Raw genomic sequence first — 23,850 nt, 5'->3', positions numbered from 1 at the left:
AGCATCTTTTTGCCAGAGTTAAAAAAAAATCACAACGTGCCAATGTCACTCCCTACTCTACTGTACAGAGCGCAGAGCCCCAGCGCCTTCAATCTCTTTCATGGAGCCAATTGCGCAAAGTGGCCACGTTTTCCTTGGCAATCTGCTGACAAGTCCTGGGCCACTTGTGTTGATTCGTTTGACTTTGGTTTCTTAAATCTGTGCGTTTGTTTGCAATTAAAAGTTGAAAAAAATGATGAATTTCTTTCTATAAATCCAATGTTTTCAACCTGACTGTGCAGCTCTCGCTTGGCTGTTTGTAGTCATAACACACATGTATTTCTTTTATTTGATAGTAAATACTTCAGCTCTGTGTATAGACAACAACAGGCTGTAATATATAAACTTTCACCCAGCACATAGGCAGATATATCCACATGTTGTCAAGACTCATCTAAGCTCCAAGCAGGCGCACCCCACTTCTCTCTCTACACTGTCCCCCCAGGATTGGCACCCAGACACCCTGTAAGGTAAGTACTCCCCAAGGGATACATTGGGACTACATTAGGCCACCCATTTAACCCGTGCTTTGCTTAAAGCCAGCTTTTTATTATTATAGGGGGGAGAGGAGAATTTAGCTACATACACAAGTTGCCTTGACATAATGGAATAGAACGTCTTTCTATGTCAGGTGAGGGGGGTTTTAACTCAAAAGAGAAAAGGCATCGAAAATGATGTGTGGACAGAAATCCCTAAAGGGGAAGGGGAATCTATTCACGAATTCAGGAACCATTGAGTCAAATAGAAAGGCTGCTTAGACCAGTGATGGACTTTCTGCTGTTACTGCTGCTGTTGTTGCACTACATCTTTTTGTAGTTCTGCAAGAGTTGGTGGCACATCGAATAAGCTGTTACTATTGGATCCTTATAGCAGGGTCACTGAGGACAATATTTAGGGATATCTAATCTAGTTATGGGCTTCATGGGGCTGTATTAATTAACCCTACACGTGGACGTTCACCCAACACTACAGGGCAACCACCTGCTCTTATATTTTAACCCTTTACACGAGTAACCTGTTAAAGGAGTGGGCCACCTTTAAGTTTACTGTTAGTATGCTATAGAGTGGCCAATCCCAAGCATCATTTCGCATTTTTTTTTTCCATTATTTGCCTTTTTCTTCAGAGTCTTTCCAGCTTTCAAATGGGGGTCACTGACCCCATCTAAAAACAAATGCTCTGTAAGGCTACACATGTATTGTTATTGCTACTTTTTATTACTCCTCTTTTCTATTCAGGCCTCTCCTATTCATATCGCAATCTCTTATTCAAATCAGTGCATGGTTTGGACCCTAGCAACTAGATTGCGGATATTGCAAACTAGAGAGCTGCCGAATAAAAAGCTAAATAACTCAAAAATCACAAATCTTAAAAAATGAAAACCAATTGCAAAGTGTCTCAGAATATCACTCTCTGCATCATACTAAAAATAACTCAAAGGTGAACAACCCTTTTAAGGTCTTAGCTCTGTTACCTGCTTTGTGATGTCACTTGTGTCACATGACATGAAAGAAACTGGATAGGTATCAATATAAATGTGTCCCATTGTACAATATAAGGCTATTAAAAGGTGTATAATATAATACCTCTTGACCTTTATATGGTAATAAGTTCTTTATACTCCAGAGGAATATATATATATATATTATAGAGGTGATGCTTTTCAGGGGGTTCAGGGCTAATATGGGGCTGTATTTGAACAGGAATATGTGGCAAGTGTCTGTACAGTAATCACTTTAGCCTATCGACTCCTAGCAGTGTGCAAACAGAATGAGCAGCCCATTAAGAAACATTAACAGATTGCTGCAGCATAATGCTCCGGTCCCTATTGATCGTAAAATGTCTGTAAAATATTGTTTCAAATGAATCTATTGTTCCACTGCTGTTGTGTCATTTACTGACCTTGGCTTTCTTCTCAAACAGCCAAATGAGGCTTTGATGTCGCTGATCAGATTAACAAATTTTCCCAAATATCACTGCAGGGGGGAGAGCAGAATAAAGGGGTCAGGGGGGACACGGATCATATTTTCATTTGTCTTTTCCTGTGATTTCCCTAAACAGCTTCCCAGACAGGGGGAAATGCACCCCCCCATCTAACGATTTACATGAGCCCACCCTAATGTGACCTTTCTGATCAGTGGGCAGTTTTTAGCACCCTGTGGGTGAGGCTGCATTCCCTATAAGTGTATGTATATAAGGAGGGAGGGGATTACTATTTTCATCACATCTTTACGCACAGCATTTTGAAACATTCCTCTCTTGACAAACAAAAAATATTTAAAATCATACTCGCACCAATATTTAATGCAGATAATCAGTGGGAGAAGCAGACACCTACTAGGAGACACACACTCAATCACCCATGTATATACCAGGAAACACTCAAACAAACTAGATTGACACACAGGCTGGCACTTTATTTTTTTTTTCTAAACACACAAGCAACTAGAATGACCACATTTAGTTCAGTAGGGCAAAACCATCAATCCCAAATTGGGGCCAGTAAATCTGTCCCAGAAGCAGAAGTCATTGTCCTTGAGTCTGTTTAGCAAGGCCTGGGGTCAGACCTTAATGTGCCTTAAATTATACTAATTATTAGCTGCTCTGCCCCTTTTTCAGGTTAACCCCTTCATCCCAGAACTTAGTCTATATATATATATATATATATATATATATATATATATATATATATATATATATATATATATATATATATATTCTTATTCTATAATGTCACCAATAGATATTTGACTGTCATACCCCACCCATGACTGCTATTAACCCCTTCTTTGCCAGCACTGGGTATAAATGAAGCCCATGTCCCTCTGTGGTGCCCCTCTAACTCTGCTGCCTGCTCTCCTGTGCCAGATCCCTGTTGATAGAGAGCGAGCATCAGATTTTCATCAGAGTTCCATTAAGAGAAACATAGGTTGGAGGGCAGCCCCTGATTGAAACAGTTTAAATTTTAATTGTGTTTTTAATTTGACATATAGTTGCAGAAAGGAATGACACTACAACGCCAAAGGCCGGTCGATTTCCTTAATTTCTCCCAGAGGAATTGATGGGTTTATCAGGCAACTAGATTGGAAAGCCATTAAAGACTCCTCTGGCTGGGGCTGTTAATTGGAACTTGATGGATGGAGGGACTCAGTGGAGGCAATGCTGATCCAATCTTTAGGACTTTGTGTTTTCCAATAAATTACCCAATTCATTTCCCAAGCACAGATTACATAAATTCTACTCCTCCAGGGCTCTGGGTTAAAAAAAAAAAAAAAAAATCTTCTCTCCCCCCCCCATAATGCCAGATGCCATTTGCACCAAAATATCTTCTGAATGAAAATCGAAATATAATCAACGTTTATACTTAGAAAATTTATTGCAATCATTTTCTCTCGTAATTTCCTTATTCTAAAGTTTGGACATGCCATATATCATAACCCCAGTCAGTGGGGGAAAAATAGGCAAGTAGCATGTGTTTAATATTTAGCAAAGGTTTATTCCAGGATCAAACTTGTTTATGGCTTCATCTGTCATTTACACCCATACACTCTCCCCCAATATAACGGCCCAGCAACAAGCCTATTTCCAACTGCAGCACAAAGGGGAAGGAAAAAGGATCAATTTTTATTAAGGCTGCATGAAATCTCACAGCCCTGGTGCCATGAGGATTAACCCAGTGGCAGTCTCCACACTCAGAGCAAGGGAAATATAGAAACAAGGTACAGAGAGGGAGGCAGGTATGAGGATGCAGGTTATTGGAGACCCATTTTAAGCAACTTTTCAATTGGTCTTCATTATTTATATTTTTTGAATTATTTGCCTTCTCCTGACTTTTACCAGCTTGGTGGGGGGGGGGGGGGGCACTGATCTTTCTATTCAGGCCCTCTCCTATTCACATTCCAGTCTCTTATTTAAATTGGTGCATGGTTGCTAGGGTAATTTGGACCCTGACAACCAGATTGCTGAAACTGGAGAGATGCTGAATAAAAAGGTGAATAACTCAAAAACCCCAACTAAAAAAATAAAATAAAAACCAAATTGTCTCAGAATATCACTCTCATCATACTAAAAGTTAACAACCCCTTTAATTCTCTATTTCTCTTGAAAGCAGAAGTATCTGCTTTCTGTTATTCATTGCACTGTTGGTTCTGACTACATGTACCTTTAAACTATTGCAGCAGAAGTCAGTTGTTTGTCTCAGCCAACACTCAGTACTTGTACACTTTTGCAGTTCTCCTTCCATATGGTCTATTAATCACAGCACATGCAAGGCACTGTGGGAATTGGAGTTTTGTCTGTAGGGAGCTGACAATGGCTACATTGTTTGAACTGTATATTTAGTCAGGACCAGCAGTGCACAGAACAGTGCAGGAAAGACATATACTGCTTTCAGAAGCATTTACATTTACACATAGCTGTAACTTTAATGTACATTGGAAATGTTATCATGCAAAATGAGACCTTTAGGCTTACAATCCCAAATTAGAGGCACAGACTGACCCCACATACTGTACAAGCCTGAGTAACTGACTGTGTAAGAAGTCATCAGTCATATATGTGGCAGTGCCTTTTGGTCCATGGGCAGCAAATTAAGTTTGGTGAAACACAGTGTAGAGTTGAAAAATTAAAAGTACCAGCATAGTATCCGATATTTTCGTTTAATTTACTCTTATTATTGAGCTTTTATTGTCAGAGTCCCAGGAGCCCTGGGGTGAATGATATCCAAATTCCCACTTGCCATTACACCAGGCTGTGCAGGTACAGAACAGGGTCAGAATGGACAGCACGAGTTCCAGAGTTTCTCCCAGTGGGTCCTAGCTTAGCTGTTTCTTATTTCCACCATAATTTCTATACCATTTAGAACTGTCTCCATCTATTTGTTGCAAGCAGGCCATGGGTGTCAAGCTCTCTGCTTGGCTCTATGTTACCTAACACTGACACCTGTACTAAGGGAATTTCACAGAAAGGGATTCAGTAAATTTCAATGTTCCTGTATGAAGGAACTTTCACAACAGGCCTAGTTGTATCCACACACTCTTTGCACAATGGTAAAACTGCCAGTCTTCACTGTCTGTGTCCTGCTGACACTTAGATATTGGATCAGTTTGCACTGAGAATGGAGGGAGAATTCAGCTCTGCGTCTTGGATTACACCACTCCACCTCCCATCCTGGTTCCTTGAACTCCTAAATATTTCAGGACATCTCAGAGGAAGTGGGGCTAGTGTAGTATACACCTGGCATGGGGAGCTGCCTTGCATATTTGTCTGCTCCTTGGCAGCACCGTGCTCTGTGAGTTATGTGGGTTGTCACACATCTATTAAGTTGGTTGTACCATTTTCCAGTAAGAAAAAGGAAGGTGCCATTGCATGTGAGTTCAAAGCCTTGCAGAATCAGTATCAGTATGTAGGGGCTCAGAGATGTCTTTAGGATAGTCTAAAAAAGGGTGCCTCAATATTGGGAATCATAAAGAAAGAGCTGCAGGAATAATGTGATGGGTACTTCATATATGCTGACATTGACTATACAAGTAGCACAGCAGAACCTATGGTAGCAGGGACAATAGCACAGCAGCACCACAAGTAGCAAATCTATAATACTAGTTGGGAAACCAATACTGAGAATCCTCCACCCCTTCAGTTGTTGGTGTACAGTTCTCAGCATCCACTATGGCCAGAACAGGTCACAGAGAACCTGTTTGCTTGAATCTTGAAAGCTAGCCACACTACTTTTTTACTTATTTTCTATATGAATTGAATTATCATTGGCTTGTGTATGAATACTTCTCCTGGGAGTAATCCCAGCACAACTGATTGGCTAAAATAAAAAAAACTGTCCCAACTGATCATATTGTATTGTACTGGAGATCCAGTCATTTAACCAACATACAAAACATCAAACCTATTGGTCTCCAGCTTCACTTTGGATCACCATTGACTATGGCTATAAGTTGTGCATTTATTAAAAATCTGTTCACCTTAGGTCACAGCCACCTTGATTTAGCAGTTTTAAGCTTCTTTCCCCAAAGCTGCACACAGGAATTTCTGTAATTATTTCAATTTTATTTGAGCATATCTGTTAGAAATCCACTACAGCCAATGTTTGTCAGGAACTTTTTGGCATATTTATGGAGGCCTGAAGGCTCTCATTGTTGTGTTATTAATGTTTATTCAAGAGGTGACCAGTCCAAAGCCTTCAAACTTTGGGAATGTTTTCTTGGTAAATGCAATATAATAACTCTCTGTTATAATAAACCAACAGGATGATGCACTAATAAGCATTTTTAGTAGCAGATAGATTCTCAAAACTGGTTGATCCATATGGTGCCAAGTTTCCACCACTGGGTTTATCCAATTATAGTAGGGAGAGATGGTGCCTATAGTAACAGTGGGATAATAGTCTCTGGGAAGGGAGTGTGACTGTGGGATAGCAGGTATAGTAGGGAGAGATGGTGCCTATAGTAACAGTGGATAATAGTCTCTGGGAAGGGACTGTGACTGTGGGATAGCAGGTATAGTAGGGAGAGATGGTGCCTATAGTAACAGTGGATAATAGTCTCTGGGAAGGGACTATGGCTGTGGGATAGCAGGTATAGTAGGGAGAGATGGTGCCTATAGTAACAGTGGGATAATAGTCTCTGGGAAGGGAGTGTGACTGTGGGATAGCAGGTATAGTACGGAGAGATGGTGTCTATAGTAACAGTGGATAATAGTCTCTGGGAAGGGAGTGTGACTATGGGATAGCAGGTATAGTAGGGAGGGATGGTGCCTATAGTAAAGTGGGATAATAATCTCTGGGAAGGGAGTGTGACTGTGGGATAGCAGGTATAGTAGGGAGAGATGGTGCCTATAGTAACAGTGGATAATAGTCTCTGGGAAGGGAGTGTGACTGTGGGATAGCAGGTATAGTAGGGAGAGATGGAGCCTATAGTAACAGTGGATAATAGTCTCTGGGAAGGGAGTGTGACTGTGGGATAGCAGGTATAGTAGGGAGAGATGGTGTCTATAGTAACAGTGGATAATAGTCTCTGGGAAGGGAGTGTGACTGTGGGATAGCAGGTATAGTAGGGAGAGATGGTGCCTATAGTAAAGTGGGATAATAGTCTCTGGGAAGGGAGTGTGACTTTGGGATAGCAGGTATAGTAGGGAGAGATGGTGCCAGGCCCATACTGGCAATCTGTGGGTTCTGGCAAGTGGCAGAGGGGCTACTATAAGGTGTCATAGAAAGTCAGTATTTAATGGGCTGGTGGGCACTGTTTGGACCTCTGTGTGGGCTGATTGGGCCTCTATGTATCTGAAATGCCAGGGCCTATTTTAATTCTCAGTCCGGACCTGGATGGTGCCTATAGTAACAGTGGGAAAATATTCTCTGGGAAGGGAGTGTAACTGTGGGATAGCAGGTATAGTAGGGAAGGATGGTGCCTATAGTAACAGTGGTATAATAGTCTCTGTGAAGGGTCTGTGACTGTGGCATAGCAGGTATAGTAGGGAGAGATGGAGCCTATAGTAACAGTGGATAATAGTCTCTGGGAAGGGAGTGTGACTGTGGGATAGCAGGTATAGTAGGGAGAGATGGTGCCTATAGTAACAGTGGATAATAGTCTCTGGGAAGGGAGTGTGACTGTGGGATAGCAGGTATAGTAGGGAGAGATGGTGCCTATAGTAACAGTGGGATAAAAGTCTCTGGGAAGGGAGTGTGACTATGGGATAGCAGGTATAGTAGGGAGGGATGGTGCCTATAGTAAAGTGGGATAATAATCTCTGGGAAGGGAGTGTGACTGTGGGATAGCAGGTATAGTAGGGAGAGATGGTGCCTATAGTAACAGTGGATAATAGTCTCTGGGAAGGGAGTGTGACTGTGGGATAGCAGGTATAGTAGGGAGAGATGGAGCCTATAGTAACAGTGGATAATAGTCTCTGGGAAGGGAGTGTGACTGTGGGATAGCAGGTATAGTAGGGAGAGATGGTGTCTATAGTAACAGTGGATAATAGTCTCTGGGAAGGGAGTGTGACTGTGGGATAGCAGGTATAGTAGGGAGAGATGGTGCCTATAGTAAAGTGGGATAATAGTCTCTGGGAAGGGAGTGTGACTTTGGGATAGCAGGTATAGTAGGGAGAGATGGTGCCAGGCTCATACTGGCAATCTGTGGGTTCTGGCAAGTGGCAGAGGGGCTACTATAAGGTGTCATAGAAAGTCAGTATTTAATGGGCTGGTGGGCACTGTTTGGACCTCTGTGTGGGCTGATTGGGCCTCTATGTATCTGAAATGCCAGGGCCTATTTTAATTCTCAGTCCGGACCTGGATGGTGCCTATAGTAACAGTGGGAAAATATTCTCTGGGAAGGGAGTGTAACTGTGGGATAGCAGGTATAGTAGGGAAGGATGGTGCCTATAGTAACAGTGGTATAATAGTCTCTGTGAAGGGTCTGTGACTGTGGCATAGCAGGTATAGTAGGGAGAGATGGAGCCTATAGTAGTAGTGGGCATAATAGCATCAGAGAAATGACTGTGGCTAAAAGTATGGTGGAGGAAGAACAGTCTCTGTATTAATTCTGCCCTCTTAGGACCACAAACTGAGAGCTGTAGTTAAACCAGAGCTGAAGGACCATAGGTTAACCAGTCGTTTTTTATATAAATAACAGGCAATGTCTGTTTGACCCTGTTGGCGAGGGTGCATATGGAAGAGGGACCAGACATTGATTTGTGAAGTTTTCCTACTTAAAGAGTTGGAAATCCTGCCGAAAGGTCTTTGAGACACTCTGCTCAGCTGACAGATGTGCTCATTTAACAAGCTGAAGCTGAAATGGGTGTATAAAATCTCCCCATTTAGCTGTGACAGAGGAGATTTCACGGCTTGTCTACAGAGGTTGTAAATTTAGTCCCCAACTGTGCTGCAGTCAAGTTGCCCAATATATTCAGTCACGGTGGGCAGAGGCCCCCTGCTCTTAGCATATGCCTCTTTCTAATGGTCGCACTGAGTATGGCTGACTGGAGAGAAGGAAACCCTGCTCAAAGGATGACCCTGCTTGCCCTTTAAACATATACACGTCCCAGGTTAAAGAAGCTCTGTCAAAGCTACACGACACCCAATGGTATATATACATGCATATATGCATACAATGGGGAAGAGGATGCTTTAAGATAACACAAGGGGATATGATAATTATAATAATGGCAGACCCTGTGTTTGCTGGAGGGTCCATTACTACAGAATGTCCAATGGTGTTCCTTCTCAATATGGTGAATCCAATACATGTATACAAATATCATCCTAAGAATTTTAGAGGCTCAGAAACATCTGTTTATACCAATGACGGCACATCCTCAATGAATAGCAGTGAGTGGCATTAGGTCTGGCAGAACATTTTGGGCTGTATTACTAAATCCTTCCACCTCTCTTTTGGGTCAAATTTAGCATCTGGTTCAGAGCATGCACATTAATCTTATGTGTAAAATGACATACCATGATGATGAATACTCAATCCTACACCATAAATTTGGCCATATTTAAATATTTAAATTTGTGAAAAAATTCAATGCTTTAAAAGGGCTGGTCATCTTTAAATTCACTTTTAGTATGACGTAGAGAGTGATATACTGAGACTATTTGCAATTGGTTTTCATTTTTTATTATTTGTGGTTTTTGAGTTATTTAACTTTTATTCAGCAACTCTCCAGTTTGCAATTCCTGGTTTCTAGAGTCCAAATTACCCTAGCAACCATGCGTTAATTTGAATAAGAGACTGAAATATGAGCAGGAGAGGCCTGAATAGAAAGAAGAGTAATACAAAGTAGCAATATAAAACATTTGTAGCCTAACAGAGCACTGTTTTTTATACGGGGTCAGTGACCCCCATTTGAAAGCTGGAAAGAGTCAAGAAGATGACAAACATTTCAAAAAACTATAAAAAAGAAAAAATGAAGGCCAGTTGAAAAGCTGCTTAGAATGAGCCATTCTATAACATACTAAAAGTTAAAGGTGAAACACCCCTAAGTCATGTGAATTTTAGGGTTTGGATTTGGTTCGGCTGAATTTGAAGCATTTTTATTCTCTTCACTTCCTGTTCTGCAGAACTGGTAACAAAAAGTATTACTTTGTAGCTCAAGGTCCCATGTGCAAGCTGGCTATGTACAGTAGAGAGGAAACTCATTTTCCCATTGACCAGAAGAGACGAGATTAGATTCGTTGAGCTTTCTTGTACTCAGCCTTTGAAGAATTATGGTATTAATGTGAGCCCCTGTGGGCTGGGCCTTGAATAATGTCTCTGTTGCTATAATTATGGTTAGTATGGAAGACTGACAATGATCTGTAGGCATTAAGGGCTTAAATCTCCAGTATTCCAAAGGGTCGGTGACTGCACCAGCCCACAGCTCCCCCTGTCCCCCCTATCTCCAGGCTGTGTGAGACTGCAACATGGTGCTTTTAATTCTCTATTCTTCTTCTATGTTAATGGCTCGCTGCAGGATTGACAAGTAATTGATACAAAGACTTCATCGCACTTTTAATTAGTTTAACGCTTCATCCTGACAGCAGAGATACAGGGCCCCGGCGTTTGTCAAATTTTTCTTTATCCTCTTACTGCCATGGGGGTCGGTCATTTAATTACCCATCATTATATCACACTATGAAGTGGCAGTGGCAGTGAATGAGCAATAAAAGGAGGAAGGCAGAGGATCCAACTACACAGCACAGACGCAGATATGCAGAATTTGATGAGTGATAATGGCCAATTGGCCTCCCAGTTCTACCCTGCTTAACAAACCTACCATAAAAATCATTATCTTTAATTTATAAAGCTTCACTCTGTTCCTCCTCTTATAACCTAAGGCTACCATCACACAGGAGCGACTTCACAGCCTTGATTAAAGGCAGTGGGAAGTTTCCAAAAGTGTGATAAATTGCCCTCTATGGAGAAAGGCATATGGGGAAGGCACAGCTGCAGTGTTTATTAGTGAATGGCATGGGCTCAGCCCTTCTTGACAAATCATGTAGTTTGGCTATAATATATAGCCAGTAACATGCAGACTACTCTAGTAAGCCACACTGTCTGATAGCACAATTAGTTGTTTTACTTTTTTAAATATATCAACCAATCACAATGAGCCTGTCAAGATGCCAAGTATGGTATTCAGCTGGCCTATGAAAGGGGTGGTTCAACGCTAAGTTAACTTTTAATATGTTATAGAATGGCCACTTCTAAGAAACTTTTCAATTGGTCTTCATTATTTTTTCTAGTTTTTGAATTATTTGCCTTCTTCTTCTGACTCTTTCCAGCTTTCAAATGGGGGTCACTGACCCCATCTAAAAACAAATGCTCTGTAAGGCTACACATTTATTGTTATTGCTACTTTTTTTATTACTCATCTCTCTTTTCTGGCCCTCTCCTATTCATATTCCAGTCTCTTATTCGAATCAATGCATGGTTGTTAGGGTAATTTGGAGCCTGGCAACCAGACTGCTGAAATTGCAAACTGGAGAGCTGCTGAATAAAAAGCCAAATAACTCATAAACCACAAATAGTAAAAAATGAAAAGCAAATGCAGATTGTCTCAGAATATCACTCTCTACATCATACTAAAATTAATTTAAAGGTAAACAACCCTGTTAACTAATTATCTTAGTTGTGATCCTAAGATTACACAAAGAAGTGCCTTATTGTATAGCTACCATGTTGCTTGCATGGGTGGAGGTATTCTTCATATATTTCAACAGAACAGCACCTAATGGTAAAAAAGAAAACAGCTGCTGTTGATTTTTATGGGGACTTTAGAAGCTCAGTCATCCCCCTCTCCTGCATAAAGAGCAGGTCCTATGGACATATAATAAATTATCCCCGAGGAGCTAAACAATGTCTTTTGTGACCCCATCATTATGATATTTCGAGGAGTACTGTAGGCTTTAAATGCAGCCAGTAAAAAATTGCCTGGTCTGCCTCTGAAAGTTAGTGAATTATATCATTAACTGGGGAGAAACCTGTTTTGGAGACAGAGGTGTCTGACATTGTCAGAACTCATAAAGATATAAACAGATCTTTACATTTCTTAAGTAGGAACTGCTAATAACGGCCCAAGACTGAAGGAAACTGGCCAGCAGTGTGTGGTGGAGGCCAGGAGGGTGCAGACTGGATATTGGCAGTATTTCTTGTTTTGGGTTTAAAGATTGGTAAAAGTTGCATTTTTTGTATTTATGGTTTATACAAAGATCCTCCCTTTTCTTGTGGACGTGCTTATTTACACACATACAAGCACAGGTTATCTGCTCGACCATCTCTTCCACTGTGCAAACTATCCCCTTTGTTTCATGTGCATGTAGCACCTTCTTGGAACATACTTGTATTAGTCTGTTTTGTAACTGGTTTACCATGCTTACCCATACATGCCAGGTTTGGTTCAGCATCTGTTCATCTTTCTATTGAAGCCCTTTGCCATTCATTTAAAAAAAAAAACATTGGTGGGCAGGGACTGGTACAAGTAAAAAAAATCCTTGGTGGCCAGACCCCCCGGTTAAAAAAAAAATATTTGTGGCCAAGTCCCCCCCCCCCAAGTTAAAAAAAAAAAAAAATCAGCTGCCAGGGCCCAGGGCCGGATTTACATAGTGGGCGCCCCTAGGCCCACTGCCGTACGTTGCCCCTGTCCCCTCCCCTTTATTTGTGCACATTTTCATCATCTGGACTGGAGCTATGGGGATTGGCGCACAGGAAATGGAAAAAATTATTGTATCTCCAGCGCATTCCCAGTGTCTTTGAACCAATGTGGGTGTGGTTGGGCAGCATGCCGCCCCCTAAAATCCTGCCACCCTAGGCCCGGCCCTAGGTGGCCTTTCCCTAAATCCGGGCCTGCCAGGAACCCCCAAGTTAAAAAAAAAATCAGTGGCCAGGCCCCCCCCAAGTTAAAAAAACATCAGCAGCCAAGTTAAAAAAGAAAACTAGTGGCCAAAGGTTTTAAAAAAAATATTTTGGTGGTCGGCATGGCTCCTACTACACCTTGACCCGGTGGCCATGGCTGGGGTAGATTAAACCCTGACAACCAGATAGCTGTTTAAATGTGTACATCATATTAAAAGTTAATTTAAAGATGAACCACCCCCTCAAATGCACCTAATATAGCACAGTATGCAAAGTTCTGCACAAGGCATTGCCCATATAGGAAAATAAGGTGGATGTAAACCCTGCTTATGAATAGGGTATGCTGTCCCTTTAAGAATAAAGATTTTTGGATGGAAACATTATCACTGCCAGAATGACACAATATACTCCACACTTATTGCTGATCTCCAGCTCACATTTTGTTAGACTGCTACGCACTTGCGGCTTTCTCCCACTTCGTCTCTGCTGCATCTGACGTCTGCCTGGCGGATGGTAACCAGATCAATAAATTGACTCCTTAATTCCCTGTGTGTCTGTACATACCGAACACTGTTGGGCATCAACTGCAGCACAATGAGTCTTGACGTGTTACAATTTACATTTACACTGAATGTATATTTACTTTCTTTAGGCAAAACTTTATTTTTGGATTTTTATTCTCTTTAAAGGGGAAGCTTAACTTAAAATGAACTTGCTTTATTTTTTTGTTGTTTTTATTTTTTTATATTTTGGGTTGGGCAGCTGTCAGGCTTGGAATTTAACACCATCCTGGTTGCTAAGGCTAAATTTACCCTAGCTGAATTTAGTAATGGGTGGAGGGCACACCAATTCAGCAAATGCTGTAGGTAAACAGTGCAAGAGGTGCAAACATCAAAAGGGTACCCCTACAATGGGTACCCCACAACGTAACAATATATAGATAGGTATGCACACTCAAAAGAAGGCAAGTATGGTATATTTAAAATAAAGTTTTACTTGTTTATGCAAATAATACACACAAAGCCACAATAGTAGGCCTGTATAATACGATACATAAGCTTACATGGTATATACCTAACGTTTAAACATAGCCACAATTACATAACAGTAAACAGTAAGTATTACAATTATACAGCAAGGAGCAGATACACCTACCACCAGTATGAGAATGGCCCCAACGTTTCGGCGTAAGCCTTTGTCAAGGGGATTAAATTTACCCTAGCTACCAGGCATCTGTTGGGAAGTCAAAATGAAAGAGGGCCCAAGTACAAATATGAGCAACAGAATAGGAAGGCTAATAACCGAAGACGAACAAAAAAGTTTTGTAGGATAGTTTTATCCAGGGTCTTCTTCATGGGAGGTACAGGTTGGAGTTGAGTCAGGAAGCCTGTGACAGAGGGGGCCACAGAATGGTAAATGTCCAATTTGTGGGCCATGAAGGGTATATATTCTATGTATAGGATGATTTGACTGGGTATGAAGGGGTTCAATTTTACTTAGTTCTAGTTAGTTGGCAGAGCCCACTGCACAGATGAGCTGTGAACAAATAACTAGGGCCTTCTAGGGTGGGAGTGCCTTGCTAACTAAGTAGTAGGGATGCACCGAATCCAGGATTCGGTTCGGGATTCGGCCATGATTCTGCCTTTTTCAGCAGGATTCGGATTCAGCCAAATTCTTCTACCCGGCCGAACCAAATCTGAATCGTAATTTGCATATGCAAATTAGGGTTGGGATGGAAATTGTGAGACTTTTGTCAGAAAACAAGGAAGTAAAAAATGTTTTCCCCTTCCCACACCTAATTTGCATATGCAAATTAGGGGTTGGATTCGGTTCGGTAGTCGGACGAATCTTTAGTGAAGGATTTGGGGGTTCGGCCGAATCCAAAATAGTGGATTCGGTGCATCCCTACTAAGTAGTATTTCCTCCATGTGCCCTGTGTCCACCTATAACATTCTATGGGTCTGGCCACACGGGCAGATTTGAGGAGATTAGTCGTTTCCCGAAGTCGCCCGAAGTTTCCTCGTGAGGCAATTACAGGCGACTTCGGAAAATGAAGCAGTCCGTGTGCCTGTGCGTGTGCCGAAGAAGAGGAGATTTGTCACCTTGCGACTAATCTCCCCGAATCTGCCGTGTGGCCTGACCCTAAAAGTTTGTTTAAAGATGAAAGTAAGACCAACAGAAATTTATTACTGCCTATTGAATACTACAACCCCCTTAATTACGATAAAATATTGTAGTGATTGCAGATAGGGGGTGCTGTTGCTATACTAAGAGCTGAATTTTTTTTTTTCAAATTAACCTTGGCTTAGACAAACAATATGGCAGCTCCCACATGTAAAAATGTAAACATGCATAGAAGGAAAGCTTTGTGAATGTAATAAGAGGGGAAAATGCCCTCCCTTCCCTGACCTAAAACCAGCCCAAGCTTTGTGTTTTGTTTTTCGCTATAATTATCTTCTATCGATCTATCATCTTAATAGGAAATAAGATTTATGATAGTAAAGGAATGGATAGACATGTGGCTTTTTTTTAAGCTTGATCAAAAATACATGTATGGGTGTATCAGGGGAATTGCAAAGGATCCCCAAGTGTCTAAATTGTGTCTATGATATTTTGTAGAGCTTCCTTTCCTTTTAAATAAATAGTATTATAATGATAATGAGTGTTCTTAAATAGCAGATAATATCAAACCCACATGTGGGTGAGTCTATTTGTGCGCCTGGGTGTTAATATAAGTATATACAGGGACTGAAGGACATATTCCCAAATAGTTTTTCAATGCGGGGTCTCCCCGGGTTAATGACCTGACATCATGATAAAAGCTGACCATTTGTAATGTGTCTGGACTGTGGTGCGGAGCCCTGAAAAGGTTAATGTGCTGATAGCGGAGATATTTTACCCTGCACCTGCCCCGCACCCTGACATAGAAAGAGGGACGGTGGAGAACAAAGGGCAACATGCTAAATGAAGAGAAGGGGAAAGTGGCTTGTAGAAAGGGAGGAAGATAAAATGATGGAAATTAATGATAAAGATTTTTTTTTAGCTCCAGTAACACAATACACACAACAATACTTAAAAATCTGTATATTTACAGTGTTTGTTTACTTTGTTAGCAATTAATTTCAATGCATGGGACATGACTGCGCAAAAACCAATGCAGTCTGCAGCATGCACTTAAATTAAGTTAAATTATTTTATTTAGCATACAGACAAATCCTTCGCGAAAGATTCGGCTGAATACCGAACCGAATCCTAATTTGCATAGTCAGAACAACTTCCTTGTTTTGTGACAAAAAAGCCATGCAATTTTCCTCCCTGCCCCTAATTTGCATATGCAAATTAGGATTCAGATTTGGTTCGGCCAGGCAGAAGGATTCGGACAAATCCGAATCCTGCTGAAAAAGGCCGAATCCTGGATTTGGTGCATCCCTAAAAAAAACTAGTTTAATATGGCCCAGTCTTCTTGTTCATACTAGTAGCTGTTTGTGAACCCAAAAAAGATGCATACGGTATTGGCTGTCATTGCAGAAATGAGTAATTTGCCATTTAAAGGAACAGTAACGCTGAAAAGAAAAAAAGAAGAAGTGTATTATAGGAATGACAATATAATGTACTGCACTGGTACAACTGGTGTGTTTGCTTCAGAAACTCAATAGTTTAAACAAGCTGCTGTGTAGCCATGGGGGCAGCCCTTTAAAGCTGAAAAAGGAGAAAAGGTACAGGATACACAGCAGATAACAGATAAGCTCTGTAGAATACAATGGGATTATTCAGAATGAATCTGTTATCTACTGTATATCCTGTGGTTGAATGGCTGCCCCCATGGCTACGCAGCAGCTTGTTTTATAAACTATAGTAGTTTCTGAACACACGTTTTACCAGTGCAGGGCAAAAATACATTATATTGTTGTTCCTTTACACTTTAATTTTTTAGTGTTACTGTTCCTTTAAGTAACTTTTTTGTGATATAGACAATTTGCAATTTGCTTTCATTTTGTTCTTATTGCTGTTTTTTGAATAAGTTGTTTTTTTTCTGTTCAGCAGCTCTCCAGTTTGGTACTGCAGCAGCTATCTGGTTGCAAGGGTCAAATTTACCATAGCAACTAGGCAGTCAATTGAATGAGAGACTACAAGATGAATAGGAGAGGAACTTCATAAAAGGATACGTGATAAAAAGTGACAATAAAACGGTAGCCTCACAGGGCAATAGTTTTTCAGGGGCTGCCATATTGCTTGTCTAGGATAAAATGAGCAATGAAAAGCAAAAATAACCGCCCAGTGCTCTCAGATGGCACTGCTTGTATAGTTGTCTGTGTATTGTTTGTTTATGGCAAGTCTGGCTAACATGTAAATAGAAGTAATGTTCTGTGCATGCAAAAAGCTGTACCCTCATACTTTATTGTTCTGTTTAAATGGATTGTTCACATTCAAACACGTTTTCCAGTTCAGTTGGTTTCAGATAGTTCCCCAGAAATAAAGACTTTCTATTTTCTATTTGTGACCGTTTTTCTAATATTGAAGTGTACAATTTAATTTTTCACTTTCGAAAGCAGCTCTGGAGGGGGGGTCGCCGACCATTTAACTGTTCTAAATTGATACATTGAGTTGATACATTTTTTTTATTTTTGCCCCTGCTGAGCTGAATCCTTCAGTTTGATTAAAGGCAGCTGTTAGAATTGATACAATAGTTGCTAATATTCTGGAGATACTGCTGAGTAATGGATCAACTCAATGTATCAACTAAATGTAGCAAATTGCTCCTGGATCACTGAGCTGCCAGACTGACACCAGAGACAGGAACATTAAATTTTAAAGGGGTGGTTCACCTTTAAGGTAACTTTTATTATGTTATAGATCGGCTAATTCTAAGCAACTTTTCAATTTGTTTTCCTTATTTATATTTTATGGCTTTATAGTCATTTGCCTTTTTCTTCTGACTTTCAAATGGACGTCGCTGACTCCCATCTAAAAAACAAATGCTCTGTAAAGCTACACATTTATTGTTATTGTTACCTTTTTATTACTGCTCCTTCTATTCCGGCCTCTCCTATTCATATTCCAGTCTCTTATTCAAATCAATGCATGGTTGCTAGGGGAATTTGGACCCTAGTTACTAGATTGGTTAAGATGCAAATTGAAGAGCTGCTGAATAAAAAGCTAAATAACTCAAAAACCTTCAATAATAAAAAATTAAAACAAACTGCAAATTGTCTCAGAATATAAATCTCTACATCATGCTAAAAGTTATCTATAATTTGAACAACCCCTTTAAAATTAAATTTTGTGAAAACTGTAAAAAAAATAAGAGATGCAAAGCAATTGAAAAAAAAGTTGTTGTTAATGGTGAATAATGTGAAAACAACTGAACTGAAAAAAGTGTTTTTAACCCATTTAAGGGAAAATTAGCCCAACTTATATACATGGTACATTTTCCCTTTAAAATGTATTGTAGTGGGGGCTAGAAATAGCTGAGCACTGCCAAGAGATAGGGTGTAGCAGATCAATAAACCATTTCCACTGAATGCAGTGATGCCCCATGAATCTTTCCTTTTCCTCCCCAATAAACATGACAGGTAACATGATGAGGCCGCCTTGTCTGGGATGGGGGTTGGGGGGGCATCACAGAACTGCTGGGTTTGGCCCATCCTTCAGGAGCGACTCTTCATGTCATACATAGTCTTGTCTCAGGTTCCAGGCGCCAGTCTCATATCTCTCATCTATCCCAATACTCATACCTAGGCAGGCAGTGGGTGGGGTCGGAGGAGGGGCTGAGTGGGTTAGGTGGGGGCATATTTAGGGGTAATTGGGAAGAAGTAAGGAACCTAGGAGATTAATGAGCCACTGAAAGCTCTGTAATCCATATTTTTGTTATATTATATCGGCCAGTTTAAAGGTATCGACCTCTTCAACCAGACTTCTCTTTCCAGGACTATTAAAGTAACTTATACACAAACCTGACAGTCAGACAGTCTGGAGAGGACGGGAGAGCAAGTTGTGCCCAGTCATCAAACTGCAAACTTTTCCCTTTCCCCCCCTGCTCTGTCAGTAACCAAATGCCAGAGGGGCTGCTAAAAGGTGCCATAGAAAGTCAGCATTTAGTGGGCTGGTTTGGGCCTCTGTGTACCTGAAATGCCAGGGCCTATTTTAATTCTCAGTCCGGACCTGCCTTCCTTCATAATGAGCAGCAGAGGAAGTGCAAATGTTACAGCATTGATACATTTGTCACTTAAACTTCCACTTCTTAACAGTTTTGTCTTAAAGGGGTGGTTCACCGTCATGTAAACATTTATTATGTTACATAATGGCTAATTCTAAGCAACTTTTCAATTGGTCTTCATTGTTTTAATCATTTGCCTTCTTCTTCTGACTCTTTTCCAGCTTTCGAATGGGAGTCACCGACCCCATCTAAAAACAAATGCTCTGTAAGAGCTCTTACTCACTGGCGTTCTGACCTGCGCTCCCCTGCGTTCCGTTTTTTGGCGTTCAGCCACAGGGGAGCGCAGGAATAGACGCATGTCATTATTTCAAATGGGGCTGTACTCACTCAGACGCGTGTAGGCACCGAACGCAGGAAAAATGCAGCATGTTGCGTCTCAACCTGCGTTCGGCACCTACACGTGCCTGAGTGAGTACAGCCCCATTTGAAATAATGACATGCGTCTATTCCTGCGCTCCCCTGTGGCTGAACGCCAAAAAACGGAATGCAGGGGAGCGCAGGTCAGAACGCCAGTGAGTAAGAGCCCTAAGACTACAAATGTATTGTTTTTATTACTTTTAATGACTCGTCTTTCTATTCAAGTCTCTCATATACATATTCCAGTCTCTTAATCAAATCAGTGCATGGTTGCTAGGGTAATGTGGACCCTAGCAACCGGGTTGCTGAAATCGTAAACTGGAGAGCTGCTGAATAAAAAGCTAAATAACTCAAAAACCACACATAATAAAAAAAAAGAAACCAATAGCAAAATGATTCACTTGATAAAGGGTATTGAACCCAAAACATGTTGTGTTTACTACTGCCTGGAATAAAAAGTTGTTTGCAGTAATACTGCTGGAGTTCCTCTTCCTTCTCCTATAATTGGATCATTTGCAGCAGTTGCAGCACAGAGCAACTATTAAGGAATTGGAAAAGCTGTGCTGACCACCATCCCCATCTTCTATTTGGGCAATAGCAAATATTCTCAGAATATCACGCTCTACATCATACTAAAAGTTAACTCCAAGGTGAACAACCCCTTTAATGAATGGGGTTATCTAATAACTGGTACAGTGCTACGCAATATGTTGGCACTACATAAATACATGTTAATAATAATAATAACTGCATTACATTACCCCCTAAGATGTTTGCATGCAGTACAAAACATATCTTTTAGAACTATTTGGAAACAGGAGCTGCCATACTGCATGCCTCAGATGAGGCACTGACCATAGTGGTTGAAATATTTTTCTAAAGGAAAAAAAATATGGAAGCCCATATATTGTATGTATATATATATATATATATATATATATATATATATATATATATATATATATATATATATATATATATATATATATATATATATATATATATATATATATAATCTCTGAGCTAGGTTGTACCTTGAGCAGTGGATGCTGGGATCTATAACCTGAGGGTGCCCAGAAGAATGCAGAGATGAATCCTGGGACTTGTAGTTCATTGGTGACATGAAAGCCTCAGATTGAGTATCCCTGATAACAGCACTGCCTTCGCACAGTCAAGAATCTACACAGCCTTACTAAGAGTATTGGTGGTTTGGCCAAAACCTGTGGAACAACATTGAATATGTTTTATAAATCAACCTGCAGTTCTCTTGTAACTCCAGGAATCCCCATACAGCCCATATCTGTCAGAAGTTCAGCAACAGTTGGATCCTGCACATTACACTGCTTTCCTGTTGGGTACTAGCCAGCATTCACTGTGGTGGCCAAGCATGCATAAGGGTTCTGATGGGTATGCCACTGCCATGACTACTAGGGAGCTACAGGTTGTAGACCATTCATTCTGTTTCCAGCATTTCTGCAATGCCCAGTCAGTGATCTGGCAGTAACTGTGTGAACTAAGCAGCCTCTCTGTATAGTCACAATGCCTGGTTAGTCTGTGTCTCCCCCCAAAGCCCCCTAGCAGCTGCTGCACATCAAGCAGCAAATCCTCTTTTCTATGCTTTCTCCCTGCTTCTCTCTGCTTTCTCCCTGCAGTGGGAGTGGGACTCCACACATTCCCCTACCATCTACCCTGGAGGACAGGTGCCAGGGGCCCAGGGGGACTGTGGGGTTTTAGTGCAATTTCATTTTTTTTCCCTGCTGCACAGAGGAGCTTATGATTGGTCCTATGGAACTGAGAGTCTCATGCAAATGTGGCCACACCAGCAGGCAGTCTGGAGATCAGAACGGACTTGGGCTGTGTGAGGGGAGGGCAGCAGTCTGTTTGAGCAAACTGGAAGCAAAGGCACCCCCATTCAATAATAATAATAACAATAATAATAATAATAAATATCAGCACCCCCTCCTTCTACACTGCTCCCCCTCACCTTCCCAGTGAGGCTCCACCATCCTCATCCTCTATCTCTCCTTCCTCTGCACTCAGGATGAGCACCAAAGAAGAGCCCACCAAGCCCACCCCAGGCACCCTCTCCAGCTTCACCATCCAGTCCATCCTGCAGGGCACCACATCGGACAGAGGGCGAAACGTTGCCAGGGTTTATACCAGGGAAACTATCTCCTGCCAGCAGTCAAGCCCCAGCACCTCTTCAGATGAGGAGGAACAAGACGAATCCTGGACGGTGTACGGTTGTAACTGCCCCGACCCCGGGGATAAGGATTCCAAGGGCCAAGCCCCCAACCCCTGCGGTGCCCACAGGTGCCCTAGTAAGTACCCACTATACTCAAACATCATTATTACCCGGCCTGTGTACAACTGATATCACCAGCCAGCAGCCAGCTAGTTATACAGATAATATTTACTAGACTTTCTTCTGAATTTATGAATAATCCCAGCAGCTCTGGCAGAGAAAGAGAGAGATTCAGTAACTGCTGGGTTGTCTGTGCGAGGTTTTGCTCAGCGCTGCCTCTGCTCCCTAAATTAAATAATTGATATTAGTCGATCATGTCCTTCAGTCATTTTTTTCTCTAAATGATATTTGACTATAGGACCGGGAAGTATTTAGTAAAAAAAAAAAGTCATTAAACGATTGAAGAATAAATGGTCTGTCATTTTGGGAAGCCTTTTTTTTTTTGTTAAACGTACTGATTTATTATTGGGGAGAATTGATTTTTTTTTTTTTTTGTTATATCCTTGAAAAAAAAATACAATACGAATTCACAGAACCATTTTCACAGATTTATCCTCGAATTTATTATTCATTATCAGTGCTAAGCAGCATTCTGCTTTTATGTCATTATGGGTTTTAAGAGTAAATTGCATTTTTTTTTTGGTGACTTCTATATCAGGGAAGAATACTTCATTTAAAATAATTTTCATATATTTCGGACGCAAAATTTAAGACAGGTAGACTGTATTAAAACAAATAAGAGCAAGAGAGAAGTGTCTATGAAATGTTAGATGTACTACATTCATGTTATTTCGTTTATATTGGCGTTTTTACGGAATTTAGAGGAATTTCTATTTATTGCACGTGTATATGTTGTTAGCTCGGTTGGTGCCAGGGTTGGGAGCAGCTTAAATTGCAGGGACATCTAATGACTTTTTGATCTTCTGTAGACAGGACCCAGGGATCCTTGCCCAGCAATAAGAGACTGCAGATGCCCTCTCCTTCCCAGAAGGACTACACAGAGGAGAAGGACAGCCATTACCCCCAGTCTTTAGGAGAAAGGCACAAGGATGTAGTGGACAACATGGGCAACTCAAAGAAAAAGACCAGGACAGTGTTCTCTAGAAGTCAAGTCTACCAGCTGGAGTCCACCTTTGACATGAAGAGATACCTGAGCAGCTCAGAGAGGTCCTGCTTGGCTTCCAGCCTTCAGCTAACAGAGACCCAAGTCAAGACCTGGTTCCAGAACCGCAGGAACAAATGGAAAAGGCAACTTTCTGCTGAGCTTGAGGCTGCCAACATGGCCCATGCATCAGCACAGACTCTGGTGGGAATGCCCTTGGTGTTCAGGGACAACTCCATCCTAAGGGTTCCAGTACCCAGGTCCATTGCCTTCCCTGCCCCTCTGTACTACCCCACCAGCAACGTCTCCCTACCTCTGTATAACCTGTACAACAAGATGGAATACTGATTCTACTGATTCCCACCCCAAAAAAAGTTTGTCAGGACCTGATCTTCCTTCAGCTGCTACAACCTACCTACCCATCTCCAAGTCTGTGAATGCTGATACAGAGCAGAAGCAACAAAATACACAACGTGTATTCACTAGGCTTTATTTTATTTGTCGGGTTATTTACGGGCACTTGTTTATGTATTATTCTAATACATAATGTCTAAAACAAATAGAATTATATATATATATATATATATATATATATATATATATATATATATATAGATATAGATATAGATATAGATATATATATATATATATATATATATATATATATATATATATATATATATATAAATTATTGCATCAACTTGTAGCAGGCATGAAAGATTTTGACAAGCAGCGTTTGGTGTTATCTAACGAAATATTTCCTGATATCTTTAAGGAAAAGAAAAAAAAGTCGAATCCCCTGTCTTCTCCAGTTTATATAAATCCCATTCACCTGTGCTGATAATGCTGTCCTATTAACTGCTATGTTCTAATAGCAAAAGAGACTGTTGAAACTGTATTTTTACAGGGTTATTTTCTTTTATTCGTTTTTTTTTTATTATTCCAAAATGGAATCAGCATGTGAATATTTCATATGTTTTATCAATATATTTACACTTCCCTGTATCGCCCAGATTAATGTCAATTATTAAAAAAGAGTATTAAAAATAA

At 40.8% G+C, this 23,850-nt stretch overlaps 1 protein-coding gene across 1 annotated transcript; it reads left to right on the top strand.

Annotated features, from left to right (window-relative positions):
- Nucleotides 1-454: 454 nt before the first annotated feature.
- hmx2.S (H6 family homeobox 2 S homeolog) lies at nucleotides 455-23,850 on the top strand. Its single transcript, NM_001095105.1, is given in 4 exon segments — nucleotides 455-509; nucleotides 21,494-21,774; nucleotides 22,628-23,367; nucleotides 23,450-23,850. Coding segments are annotated over 2 exon segments (801 nt in total). The 5' UTR covers nucleotides 455-509; nucleotide 21,494; the 3' UTR covers nucleotides 23,149-23,367; nucleotides 23,450-23,850.

Source organism: Xenopus laevis, chromosome 7L (assembly GCF_017654675.1).
Source record: "Xenopus laevis strain J_2021 chromosome 7L, Xenopus_laevis_v10.1, whole genome shotgun sequence".
Taxonomy (NCBI): Eukaryota; Metazoa; Chordata; class Amphibia; order Anura; family Pipidae; genus Xenopus; species Xenopus laevis.
The sequence above is the reverse complement of the archived record's forward strand: the minus strand, read 5'-3'. Positions and strand labels throughout refer to the sequence as shown.